Here is a 14,409-nt window from a genome sequence, read left to right on the forward strand (position 1 = left end):
CTTCCCTCCCTCCCTTTGTGTGCCAATATTGGGGCTTGAACTTAGGAGTCTTGTATTCTCTTTTTCACTTGCACTCTATGACTTGAGCCACACCTCCATTTCTGGCTATTTTTTCTCCCTGGTTAATTGGAGATAAGAATCTCACAGATGTTTGTGCCTAAGCTGATTTTGAACCGTGATACTCAGATCTCTGCCTCCTGAGTGGCTAGGATTACAGGCGTGAATCACTACCACCCAGTTGAAAATTCCTTTTTTAAAAGCCTGGCCTTTTTGCTCATGACCTTTAAAGTTTTGTCATAATTAATCAGACTCTGAGTTGTCGCTCAATAAGTATATAGGACATGGGGCAGATACATTTTGGTGATAAAGAGGAAAAAAGAGCAAAGTGGTTTAAATATGGGTTTGAGAGAGGGAACACATTTAACAATTCAGTCATCTACTATGTAAATATTTATTGGGTTCCACAGTAGGTTCTGGGTCTATACCCAGGAAAAGGATCTAGTCTCTATCATGTCTGTTAGATTCAAAAAGAATTAATCAAATGAGCTGGGTGCTGGTGGCTTAATCCTAGCTACTCAGAAGTATGAGATCTGAGGATCCCAATTCAAAGCCAGCCTGAGCAGAGAAGTCTGTGAGAGTCTTCTATCCAATTAACCACTAAAAAGCCAGAAGTGGAGCTGTGGCTCAAGTGGTAGAGCACTAGTCTTGAGCAAAAATGCCCAAGGACATTGCCCAGACCTGAGTTCAATCCCCAGGTCCAACACAAATAATATTAATAGTAAATCAAGTAACCATAATGACAGATATAAGACTGAAGTGAGGCCTTTGATCCCTCATAGAAGATAAAGGGGCTGGAGAGGTGCTGGAATAACTCTAGAGAGGAGAAGGTTGTGATGGGTTATTTCCAGCCTAGATGCTCTGCATTCAATATTTATGTCTTAGCTACATGAAGTGTGTTCATGTCAGGAATGTTGGGGATTATAAAAATGTGCACACAGTTTAGTCAAGCTCTGACTTAAATCTTTGTAATGCCATTAAGATTTCTGGACTCCATGTCAGTTTCTCCTGCTGTTTAGAAAACAACATCAAAGTTCACCTCCTGGCTCTCCCCACGTCCAATGAAGCAAGGTCTGTTTTCATTTTAGCCATCCCTAAGTTCCTTGGGTGTCTCTTAAAGTGACTCTGCTAAAGATGATTGTAAGATTGTTACCACTATCCTTCTTCTGACACTGAAATAGCAGGTGGCAGAGGACTTCCCTCTGTGAAGGCAGATTAGTTGGAAATGTACAAAACTGCTGAGCCCCCTTTATATTTGCAGAAATAAATGTTTTCAGAACAGAGCCATGTGCCTTAGTATGGGGTCACATTGACCTTGTGCTCTGCACAGGGACTTAAGAGGACATGTCTGTTCTGTAAGCAACATTGGCGAATTAGGGAGCAGTAATCTCCAAAGGAGAGAACAGGGTTTTTGTTTTTTTGTTTTGTGTTTTGTTTTGTTTTTTGTCAGTTGTGGGGCCTGAACTCTGGGCCAGGGTGCTGTCTCTGAGCTCTTCAGCTCAAGGTGCTCTACCACTATGAGTCACAGCGCCACTTCAGTTTTCTGGTGGTTAATTAGAGATAAGAGTCTCATGGAATTTGTTGCCTGGGCTGGCTTTGAACCATGAACCTCAGATCTCAGCCTCTTGAGTAGCTAGGATTATAGGTGTGAGCCACTGGCACTTGGCAGAACAGATCTTTTGAGGAGAGACTTTGAAGACAAAGTTCTGGATTTCGTATCTCTTCTTTAAACTGAAGTGACAACTGAGCTACTAAACTTCTAGGGTCCTGAACAAAGGGACAGGAGGTCCCAATTTCATACAAAGGTTGTATTTCAAGATTTGGAACTTTTTACAGTAGCTTCCCAAAACAATCCTATACATGATGACTACAGATTAGGAAGCTCTCCAGTGTACTTAGTACACTTAGATACTGCTTCCACCCACGTCATTTTGAAGTAGATAGATAGGATGATCAATTCTTCTTGAGATTTTTTTTTTGTCAGTTGTGGGGCTTGAACTCTGGGCCTGGGCGTTGTCCCTCAGCTCTTGAGCTCAAGGCAAATGCTCTATCACTTGAGCCATAGCACCACTTCTGGTTTTCTGGTGGTTTATTGGAGAAAGAGTCTCATGGACTTTCCTGCCCAGGCTGGCTTTGAACCGCGATCTTCAGATCTCAGCCTCCTGAGAAGCTAGGATTACAGAGCCACCAGCCCCCGGCTTCTTCTCGAGATTTATAATATGGTTTCTATAGGAGAGAGGAGAGTACATGCCTAATTGGATTTTGAGATGTTCAGTGTTCATTTCTTTCACCACTCCCTTCCTTTCCATCACCGTTGTTAGCTTGGTGGAGGAATCCCTCATGTCCCTCCCTCAGGCTCTAGCTCCTTCACCAATACTCATTAGCCCACACCCAGAAATGAGATCATGTTGGCTAAGGGAATTTTCTCAGTCTCTAGGGTGATGATGGAGCAGGTTTGTTTTCTTGCACCCCAGAAGGCATAATTCAGACGTACAGGCAAAGCTGTAAGGAAGAGGTAACTACTTGGTCAGTGGGAAAAAGAACATTGTCTCAGGCCAGTGCCCAAATCCAGCCTGATGACTCTTATAGGAAGAGGCAGAGGGTGAGTAGCCAACCTGCCATGAAGGCCAGTGAGTTCGGATTGCTCTGGGAATGCAGTTGGTAAGGAGAGCCTTGCATTTGATAGATTATACACTATAGGCCACACACATGGGTGGTTGGCTTTGGATTATTTGTAAGCCTTAGAGATGGTTAGATGCTGTCAGCTCCCAATAACACATAGAAGTTCAAATAACCAATAAATGTCTGACCCCAGAACTTGAACTCAGGTCTTCCTGATTCTAAAGTTGATTTTTTAAAAAATATTCACACACATTGTCAATTCATTCTTTAGTGGGTAATGACACCGGTTACCTATATGGCAGGGTGACATTTTCAACTGGGATTGAAATGCGAACAAGCCTGTGTGTGTTTGTTTGACACCCTGTCTGTGTTCTAGAAATACAAAGGCTCTATGATCCAAATGTATGGTCCAGGTATAAGAGCAAATAGAACTGGGCGTTGGGTGGGTACCTGGAAAGGAAGCGGGGGTGGGAAAGGGTCTAGTTGAAAGGGTTGTTGACTTCTTTGAAAAAAGAACCTTTCACCCTTAGGAGCCTACTGTCATAATCCCTCAGTGATGGTCCAGCCCACCCCAGTGCCCAGACACCAGACTGTCTACTGAGCAGTTCATACTAGAAAATGGAAAGACCTTTGGATGCATTAAATCTTAGGCATGTTAAAATATCTAATGCTTCTTTTCCCCCTTCATTCTCTCCACTTCTCCACTACTTCATTTTCAACCACATACCTGATTTCTTTCTGTGCTGGCAGGAAATTCATGATTCCCCGTTTGTCTGTTCACCTTGAACTATTAGTGTAAGTTAAACAGCAAAGTTCAGAGTTGTCACCTTAGCAATTAGCAAGGTTATGAATCACTACGCAATTTCATACCTATCAACCCTGCTTAGTGACAGTCACCCCAGGGGCCTGTGGGAAGCCAGACTCCCGGGCGTCCTCCTGCCCTGAGTCTCCAGAGCTTCATCTGGTCAGGATAGGCAGACGAACCACCTTCCTCCCTGGAGAAAGGTTTGAAGCCAGTCTTCTGGCCCGGGATCTCCCCCAGATGGCTTCTGGGTTTCGCCTGGTACCAGGGCAGACTGGGCTGGTTGTGAGCATGTTCATGACTGAGATCAGCTGTATGTCCTGTTGTATGTGGGTGCCAGACAGCTTGAGTGGTCTCAAGGGCATGGAGAACTGACCTCCTGCTCTTCTTTGCAGCCTCCTGCTCGGTGGACTTGGAGAAGCTTTGCTGGTTTTCTCAGAGCGAAAGGGCTCCTGATGAAGATGCAAGACAGTGAGTTCTCAGCCAGAGTCCACCATGCTCTGGCATGGTGTTAGAATGCCAGAACAACGCAAGCACTGTGAAACCACAGAAGGATCTATAGGTGGAGCCCTCCTCCGTGACCAGTGCCTTCACCAAGCTGAACTCCGTGGTAGCTAATGATGCATGGGCTCACTGGCTCTCCCTGCTTCAAGGAGAATTTTCTGGAAGCCTACTGCAGAAGAATGGTCTATGTGACATCTTCCTAAGTCTCCAGTTGAGATAGCTCTCAACTCTGCTGCACCCAGTTCTACAGACACAGCAAGAACAGGATTGCACCTTGAAGGCTCTGCTCTTGGAGTTCACTGTGTTGTGCTGTGCTGAGTCTTTTCTGGGATCATCCTTGCCTTGCTCTTCTCTGGCTTGCCTACAGCCCATTATCTTGCCGTCTAACCTGCATGTGGAATTGCAGCGCTGTGCTGCTGAGGGTCTCTATCTGCAGCTGAGCAGGAGTTGGGGCTGACCGGGAGTTCTGGATCAAGCAAGAAGTCAGCAAGAACACTTCAAACTCCAAAGCAAGTGGTGGCTTTCTGTGGTTTATATTGCTATTTATTTCCTGCGTTTAACCTTCTCTTGACTCCTATAAACTTGTCGGGATATATTGAATTTCTGCAAACTCTTAAGCTAGTAACTAAATGATTACAAGAAGGCTGTACAGTACTGATGGATGGCTGGTAAACAATACACAAACATTTAACATTCCTTAATTTTAAAAAAAACCACTTATTTCTCTTAGGTCTCAGAAATGGTTTTAAGTCATTGGATACTGAGGTATATTTTTAAGGCCAGATTAAAAATTAGATTTAGCCTGGCACTGGTGGCTTATCTGAGGATTCTGGTTCAAAGCCAGCCCTAACAGGAAAGTCTGTGAGACTCTTAACTCCAATTAACCACTAAAAGCCAGAAGTGGAGCTGTGGCAGGGTGGCAGAATGCTAGCCATAAGTGAAAGGGACAATGCTCAATCCTTGAGTTCATGCCCAAGAACTATCACACAAAAAGGATTATTTGGCTTTTAGAGAAGAAATAAACTTACATTAAACTTGCATGAAACGGTTACTTGAATCTGAACCCACCAATCATGAGCTAGTGGCTCATACCTGATAATCCTAGCTACGCAGGAGGATGAGATCTGAGGATTGTGGTTTGAAATCAGCCTGGACAGGGATGTCTCTGAGATTCTTTTTTTTTTTTTTTATTGTGAGACTACCATACAGAGGAGTTATAATTACATGGGCAAGATAATGAGTACATTTCTTATCAAGCATTGTTGTCTCCTCTGTTTCCCCTTCCCATCCTGCCCCCCCACCCCCACCAAAGTTGTAAAGTTCATTTTTCGACATAACGACTTGTACATCTCATTGTTGCAATGGGTCCACCTGTATTCCTAGTTAAACGATTTGTTTTAGCCCTTCCCCTCCACAAATTATACCGACATAAAATATAGTGAAAGCAGGGGTTATACCGTGGTGGAGGGACATACAAAGCAACATAGAAATCATCTTATAAATGCGTTAGAAACAATTGAAAAAACGATGGTTAGATGCCACGAAGTAGGTGGCAATACCTTAACCGTAGCGTGTTGTCAGGCCCAAGGGCCTCTTCCATCCTTGTCAAGAAGTGCTAACCTTCTCTCCTTTCATACAACACGGCTCTGAGATTCTTATCTCCAAATCAAAAAAGCCAGAATTGGAGCTGTGGCTGAAGTGGTAGAGCACTAATAATCTTGAGCAAAAAAGCTCAGGGACAGCACTCAGGTCCTGAGTTCAAACCCCAGAACTGGCACAAAAGAAATAAAGGAAAGGAAAGGGAAAAGAAAGGAATGACTCCCTCAAAATGTACGTTTTCCAAAGACTTCACCGCTCTGCCAAGTGCCAGAGAGCCAATGCTGGGGACGGGTCTCCAGGCCTTATACTTGCTCATCAAGCACTCTGCGGCTTGAGCACACTCCCAAGTCCTTTTGTTTTTAGTTTGTTTTACAGACACAGCTTTTTGTTCTCTCTTAAAAAAACGTTATTAAAAATGTTATTGTAGAGTTGATATACAGAGGAGTTAAAGTTACATGAATCAGGTCATGAGTAATGAATGCAATGCTTTTTGAACTATGTCTCCCCTTCTGTCGCTCTCTGGTGGTTTTTCCCTCCTATCTCCACTTCCGTCCCCACCTACAAGATATCCAGTTCAGCCGGGCGCTGGTGGCTCACGCCTGTAATCCTAGCTACTCAGGAGGCTGAGATCTGAGGATCGAGGTTCAAAGCCAGCCCGGGCAGGAGAGACCGTGAGACTCCTATCTCCAATAAACCACCAGAAAATCGGAAGTGGCGCTGTAGCTCAAGTGGTAGAGCGCTTGCCTTGAGCTGACAGCACCCAGGCCCAGAGTTCAAACCCCGCAACCGACAAAAAAAAAAGATATCCAGTTCACTGTTAATATTTGTTCACCCTTGTTCTACCTTTGTATGTGCCCTCCCTTACCCTAACAAATACAAACAAACAAACACAAACAGCAACAAAATATCTCTTCTTTCCTTTTCTTGGAGTTCATTTAATAGACTATTATTTTATATGATCATATGCACATAGGAGCTTTTGTCAACTACTCCTATGCATATCCTCCTTGGTCTCAGTGAGTGAATGTCTAGAATCCTATGTAAATGATCATGTCCCAGTATGTATGCATATAACTATATAGATACAACTATATCTATATCTATCTGTTTTAATCATTCAGTGTGTTTACTTGTAGATTTATAGTCAGACATAGTCTTTCCTGAACCTCCCACATAGTTGGGATTACAGGTGTAATGTGTACCACCACACCCTTTCCTGTCTAGTAACTATGCCCTTGACCGTGGCCAGCCCTGTGAAGAATGTTAGAAGTTATTAGTGCTGCACTTTTTTTTCTAACTTATTGCAACGTGGAAAAGAAAATGAAGAGAAATAGGTTTGTAAATTTGGAACTTGAGTACCTTAATTTCCTTTCCTTGATTTTTCCTGGCCTCTACTCATTTCAGGTAAAAATGTTGTCATTTGCAACTTGCTTTTGTTCTTCCTCTGGGATGATAAACTCTTTCAGCCTGAAGGCCAAAAAGGAGGTGCGAGTTTAGAGTTTTCTCCTTCTTCTGCTCCCACAGAACTCTGTCTATACCACTGGGACCCGTTCTCTTCCCCTGGCAGCAAGTGGAATTGGCAAATGCCATCTTATGCTTGCCCTTTGCAGTGTCATTTTAGCACATGGAGTGGTCTCAGCCTGGATAGAACCACCTAGTTACCAAGCGCATTTCCATTTCTAGCAGGACTGATCTTAAAAACTTCTGGAAAGTTTTGGACTTTTTTTTTCTCTCTTAAGGATCTCTGGCAAGTGCCTGTCTGGTTTTGTTTGTTTTGTCTTTGAATTGCATTCCAGAGTTGGTTGTTTTTAAAATCTCCAGTCTTTTCTTACTTTGACACCAGTAAGAGGTGTCAAGAACAGAGGGTGTTTCATCACTTCACCATCCTGATTCCTTCAGTTTCCATCTGTTTCCTGAGCTTTTTCTTCAAGCTGTCACCTCTGTCCTTTATGCCCAGGTTACTAGCTCAGATCTGAATGCATGGTTGGCTCAAAAGCCTGTGAAACCAGGGGGCTCCCCAGATCACCAAGAACCCCCCCCCCCAGTTCTCATCCACTGGGGCTGTCCCCGCTTGGAATCTGCAATCTTCTTCCATCCTGTTTAAGCCCTGGTTCAAAGCCAGGGTGTTTGGGGATTTTTATTTGTACACATAGTACAGTTCCTGTCAAGAGAGGCAAGTGTGATTGTCTATTACTTCAATTTTCTATGGATAGAAAGAAAAATAAACTATTTTCTTGGTAATTTGCCTTCATTTTTTTTTCCCTCTCTCCAACCCTGGCAAGGAAGGATTGAAGAAAACGTTATTGATGACTTGGAGGTCTTGTGGCTGTTTGCTGTTGTTGCTGTTCTGGTACTGGGGCTTGAACTCAGAACCTTGGCGCTGTCCCTTAGCACACTCTATCCCTTGGGCTCTAGCTCCAGTTTGGACTTTTTGTCAGTTAATTGGAGATAAGAATCTCACAGAGTTTTTATTCTTTAGATGACTTCGAACGGCAATCCTCAGATCTCAGCCTTCTGAGTAGCTAAGGTTAAAGGTGTAAGCCAGGGTTACCCAGCTGAGTTCTTATGTCTTAAACTCAGCCTAGGCATTTCCTTTGACTATATCCAGACCTTTTAGCTCTCTGCTGGCTAGTGGGCAGCTGATTATATTTCTCACTAGCTGCTTGCTGCCCTTCAGTACTCAATTACAACTGGGCCAAATTTAGTTGTGTTCTGTGAGGAGATACCAAAATTAAATGTGAAATATCTCAACTAGCTCATAAAAATTTCTATTAGAGCTGGGCACTGATGGCTCACGCCTGTAATCCTAGCTACTTAGGTGGCTGAGATTGGAGGATCAAGCCTGTAATCCTAGCTATTTAGGTGGCTGAGATTGGAGGATCAAGGTTTGAGGCCAGCCTGAGCAGAATAGTCTGTGAAGCTTTTCTTTTTCTTCTTTTCCAACAGGAAGAGAAGTTTATTTACCAAACTGCTACCCTTACCTTGCAGGGTGGAGAGGAATGGCCAAAAAGTCCATGAGACTTTTATTGCCAATTAATGTTCCTCCCCCCCCCCCAAAAAAAAAGCTGAAAGTTGAGTTGTGGCTCAAGTGTAGAGTATTAGCAAAAAAGTTCAAGGACAGCACCTAGTCCCTGAGTTCAAGCCCCAGCATCAGCATACACATGCAAAAAAAGTTCTATTACATAAAAATTCTCAGAGTGAGGGAAGGGGTGGCTTATGTAACTGTATTCCCTCTGTTCATCACCTTTATAATAACAATAAACCATTTTAAGTTCTCTAATTATTTCATTAGTATATCTTATATCTCAAAAACAAAGAAAACATGAAACCTATATTTTATATTTTGCTTTCTTTTTTGTGTACCTGTTGCTAACGAGCACTTGAACTCAGAACCTTATGCTCTTGTTTAGCTTTTTTGCTCAAAGCTTGTGTTCTACCATGTGGGCCACACCTCTGCTGCTAGCATTTTGCTAGTTAATTGGAGAGAACTGTCTCAAGGACTTTTCTTTCCAGGCTGCCTTCAAATCTCCATAATCAGGTCACAGCCCCCCCTCCCCCATAGCTAGGATTATGGGTGTGTGGCCACTGGAAAATGTTAATTTGCTGATTTAACTCAGCCACTTGGGGTACCATCCCAATACTGGCTCTTCTCAAAGTTTTGCAGGTGACATTTTCTTCATTATTTAAGATTAGGAAGATTTTTCTAAGGCCACCCACTTGGGACATAAACCTCAGTCTTTCAAAGCTCATTCTCCCTCAACATTCTGTTGAGGAGAAATGAAACTCCAACCCTAAATTTTACAGGGGTTTCTCCCAGCAGCACTGAGGGGTGGAGACTAGCTGGAGGTCATGCTCCCTCCCTCCCTTTACCCAAGGGCAGGGTCTGGTGCCTGCCTTCTGTCTGTCCAGTGTCCTGCTTCCTCCCTAGCCACCTCCCTCAGCTCACATCTGAGATGTCCTTTGAATGGGGCTGGAGTAGCCAAAAACACCCAAGGATGGGATTGCTCTCCCCTAAGCCATCACTGTCTCCAGAACAACCAGCTACCACGTGCTGAATTCTCAGCACCTGGTTTTCTCAGTAGTCAGTCTGTCAGGTGTCCCTGAGAGGTTTGAAGGTTGAAGGAGGGGCTGTGGACTCAGGAGCCTAGGAGACACCCTTTTCTTCTCTAGGTCTTTGGAGCCATGAAATGGAGTATTCGCCCATCTGCCTGGAGATGAGAAGGTAAGACGTAATACGGTGAGTGTCCAGTTACCCTGGGACCATGGCATCTCTACTGAGCACTTGTCTTAGACTTGGACAGAGGGCCAAGTGGTGGGACTCTTGGGGTAACTTTATGGTCCTTTGATTCTTGGTCTAGGGAGAGCAGTCAACAGGATGAGGCTCTATGTTTCTCAGCCCTACACAGAGCCCCTGGCTTCTGACTGTCCCTGGGGACAGGGAGGCTCGGGTGGCTGGTCTCCAAGGCTGCCCCACCCTGCTGGCCTTGTGTCATCCCTGTTTCTTTCTCTTGGACTGGCTCTGGGACTTACTGTGGTCCATAGGGTGTGGAGTAAAATGATGCTGTATGACTTCCAATGCCAGATCAAAAGCCCTGGAGCATCCTCCTTGGTCTAGAACAAACTCTGGAGCCATAGCTGCCGCTAGAGAGACCAGGTACTGAGCTTCCATGAATGGACCCTAAGCAAGCTCTGCCTCACCATCTGTCCTGCATCCTCTGGACCAGCTCCTCCACCAGCTGAATACCAGCAAGTGGCCCCAGTCATTGCTGTCTAAGGTACAAAGATCTCTACCCAAACAGTGACTGAAGATATTCCCAAGCACAAAATCATAAGATATTGTGCAGTTATCTTATACTACTAAGTTTGGGGACAGTCTGTCATACAATAGTAGAAAATACAATAGTGAACCCCATGTGCTGCTCCATACCTGTAGTTCCAGCTACAAAGGAGGAGGTAGAGAAACAAGAGGAGAAGGAGGAAAGAAAAAAAGGAACGAGAGAGAAGAAGAAAATACCCACTTTGGAAGATGTTGGGACACATGGGCCAGTGTGGGCCCCCTGAGCCGTTGTCCTGAACACGCTGCGATTCCAAGAGCCCCACCCTCGGTTCTAGGACCGCCAGGCCAGATGTTGCATCCACGAGCAAACCTCACAGGCTTTCAGGCTGGCCTAGGGCTCCCAATTACAGAGCAGAATCTGCAGTTCTGCCTCTGTGTGAGTGGAACTATTCAGTTATTCATAAGATACTGGGGACCTACTATGTCCCAAGCTTTGTTTTAGGATCTGGGAATATGACCACAAACAAGGTAAGTCCTCCTGGAACTTACTTCTAGTTGTGGGGACAGAGTGGAAGGGCAAGAGGAGGATTTCACTGCAACACTGTTAAGGAATTAGAGCAAGGGCCAGAAGTGGTGGTACTCTATAATCCCAGCCCCTTGGGTGGTGGAAACAGGATTGTAGTCAATAGGCCAGCACTAGGCAAAAATCACAAGACCCTTGTAAAAAAAAAAATAAAAGCAGGAAATGGCACTGTGGCTCAAGTGGTAGAGCACTAGCCTTGAGCTCAAAAGCTCAGGGACAGCACCTAGGCCCTAAGTTTAAGCCCCACGAACAAAAAAAAAAAATCATTAGCAGATAAAAAACAAAGATAAAGTGTAGCTAGAACATCTAAACCATGGGAAAAGGTAAAGGAAGCAGATCAGGCTGAAAGAAAAGCAAAAGCAAAAGTACAGGGGCTATGGTTCAAGCCTTGAGTTCAATCCTTAGTACCACAGAAAATAAAAGCAGCAAATGAGAAACACTGTTCTGGGGATCTGATAAAAGTTGGAGAATTTCTCTTCTAAACTGTACACACACACACACACACACACACACACACACACACACAGATGGAATGTTATTGCACCTCTACAGACCTTGGGTGTCCATGTACAGAATGGCTGAGGTGTGTGACCCAGTTGAACCGCCTTGCCCGCTCCTCACCACGGCTGACAGGAGGCAGATTAATCAGGTAAAAGTAGGCCAGGTGCTGCCCATTGGCTGCCCATGGGAGATCTGCACGTGCCTTGCTCTTCCTGTGATAAAGGGACCTCAGTTGAGCAGGCTGGAGCTCACAGTTAGTCACCAGAAGCACCTTAGGAAATGCAGAGCGGGAGAAGACCCTCTCTGGCGGGAGAATCTGTCCTGAGCCTCATTTTTGAAGTGGAGACAGACCCAGAGGAGGTAAGTAATTCCGGAAGGTCCAGATTAGTCAGAGGTGTATGCGGTTTTGGAGAGGGGCCAGCCCTGCACCTCTTAAATCCCACAGCATCCGCCTTCCCTGTACAAGGAGTCAGAGGTGGGAAGGAAGTCAGGTCACGCTCAGGCTGTGTGGCTAGAAGGGCTGAGGGGCTGGCGGGGCAAGCTTTGACTGTAAGACGGGAGGTGTCACCTGGCAGGTGTAGTCTGTGGGTTATGTGTCCTGCCCTTCCTGACCCTGACAACTCTGAGCTCCAGGGAGACCAGGAAACCTCCCCAAGATCACCCACCCCTTAGCCAAGACTGCAGAGTTGCTCTCAGAACCAGTTCACTGTGTTGTCTTTTCATGTAACCAGTTTGTTTCCGGATCCTCCCCTCCAGGGTAGCTGGGTTCTAAATAAACCAGGACACTTGGCCCCTCACCCTGGACTTTGAAGGCCTGCCCGCAGGGCCTCTGAACCAGCAGCCCAACTTGGGGGAAAGGACACTACATTCCCCAGCTCATTCTGGAAACATTTCTGATATGGAAACATCTCTGCTCCCCTTGAATGGCGCGGCTCTGTGATCCTGCTCAGAGCTGATTTGGGTCGGGGGACTGACTAGCAGAGGGTTACTGAAACATTGGCACACACTTCTTCCCAGTTCACTGGGGATCAGCCAGGAGGAGCCTGAAGGAATGGCACCCCACAACCCCATCCGCCCTCCCCCTCCCCTCCCTTGGCAGCTAAGGTGAAATCTCATTTAAACAATTGCCTGAGCCAAAAAGAACATTTGAGTCATTTATTTCCTGCTTTCTCTGTGAAGGGCCCTCAGGGTTGGCAAAAGCAAGGCCTTTGTGCCATTCGCCTTCACACTATGAAAACACATGGAATTTCAGAGACTTGAGCTAAGCACTGGGGCCAGATAATTGGTATGGTGGTCTCCGTGTAGTGAAAGGCACTAACGCAGAGACAGAAGCAGGCGATTTCAATCCTTCCTCTGTTTACGTCCTTACTCATTGGATTCAAATGGGTACATACTGGGCGCAAGCACCCAGGACAGGCAGCTCATTTCTTCTAGCAGTGCTAACCTACTTCCTGAGGAAGCTTTGCCATGCCTGCCCGGGGAGGCTGGGTCTTTAGTATAGTCTTTAAGATAACCCAGACTCGGCTCTGGAGACAGTGTATGATTGTAGACCAGAAAATTTATGTTCTCTTTTCTTGTGGAGACCCTAAGTTCAGGGAGACACAAAGACTGAGCTTTAAAAACAAACAAACAATGTAAACTGGGCTCACAGCTATAATCCTAGCTACTACAGAGGCTGAGATTTGAGGATGGAGGTTTGAATCCAGCCTTGGCAGACAACTCCAAGAGACTTCTAAAATCCCATTAATCAGCAGATAGGTGATAGTAGAGGCTGGATCAAATGAGAGAGCACCAGCTGTGAATGGAAAAAGTGGAGCGAGAGGCAGGTGAAGATCCTGAGTTCAAGTCCCGGTATGGCTTCAGTGAGATAGAATTCCTATGTCCTAATTGGACATTCAGTTTCTAGAATATTTGCAGACGGTAAGTGGCAACTGCCACTCCACCTGTAGAACATGTCTAATTCTTCCATAGCCACTTTCATTCCACTCTACCTTCTCCCATTCACTTCAGTAATCCACTTGCTCTCCCCAGACTCACATATTGTGGAGATTTCTTATGAACAGGATCCTGTAATACGTGGTCTTTGTCCTAGGTTTTTAACCTATGTACTTCCAATGCATCCCTGCCTTCTTTCTCTACGCCAGTGGGGATGGTAGAGGGGGAGGGAGGTGGATCTAAGGGAACATAGACCCTGAGGTGGATGTGATTGCTTCCTTCCCATGGTGGCCAGGTTCAAATTTTGCTTTTCAGCCAGAACACTCTATTGTCCTCAGTGAAGTCTCTTATGCCTATTTTAGGCATGAACCCCCTTCTCTGGTGTAGTTAGGGAGAGCAGATGTGGCCACCACTATTAGGTGGTACCACTTTGTTTTCATCACTCAGCATCTGTCACTTCGCACTAGGGATCTTTTTAAAAAATGTCTTTTAGTTGTTGTAAAGGTGATGTACAGAGGAGTTACAGTTATGTAAGTTAGGTAAAGAGGACATTTCTTTTTTGGACAGTGCCACCCAATTCCTCGCTTTCTCCCAGTTTTTCCTTCTTATCCCCATTCACAAGTTGTTCATCTCTCACTAGGGGTCTTGAGGATATGACTTGGTCAAATTCTGCATTGCATTTGAGTGGGTATTGATAACTTATTAAATATCTGCTGTGAGGAAAGCACTTGCTCCTAGGGGAAGAAGAATACAGACTTGGCTTGGTAGGAGTTGTCACACTGACAGATTCATGTGCACTCAGACACGAAGAAGGGGCCCAGGGGACAGATCACAGGGTTCCCCAGAGAGATGCTGATCTTAGGGTTCCCAAGCATAGCTTGGTCTTTTGGAAGAAGTTAGTTAGGAACTCTCCTCTGGGAACAGAAAACAGATCTGATGGTTGGAGGGTCTGGGGGAAAAAGTCTGCTCATTTGAAGCTTGGTTCCCACCTGCCCAAGTGAGCCCCAACCTCTTGACATTAGAAGCTGT

The 14,409-nt window shown here is 45.2% G+C and overlaps 1 protein-coding gene across 1 annotated transcript in view; it reads left to right on the forward strand.

Moving 5' to 3' along the window:
• The window catches only part of Tmem241 (transmembrane protein 241), a 126,229-nt gene extending 121,431 nt beyond the window's left edge, over window positions 1–4,798 (forward strand). The window contains exon 15 of the mRNA XM_013014865.1: window positions 3,877–4,798. Within this exon, the coding sequence (XP_012870319.1) occupies window positions 3,877–3,937 (61 nt within the window). The 3' untranslated portion in view covers window positions 3,938–4,798. The remainder of the gene's footprint in view (window positions 1–3,876) is intronic.
• The last annotated feature ends 9,611 nt before the right edge of the window (window positions 4,799–14,409 follow it).

This window comes from Dipodomys ordii, unplaced genomic scaffold (assembly GCF_000151885.1).
Source record: "Dipodomys ordii isolate 6190 unplaced genomic scaffold, Dord_2.0 Scaffold25, whole genome shotgun sequence".
NCBI classification, from domain to species: Eukaryota; Metazoa; Chordata; class Mammalia; order Rodentia; family Heteromyidae; genus Dipodomys; species Dipodomys ordii.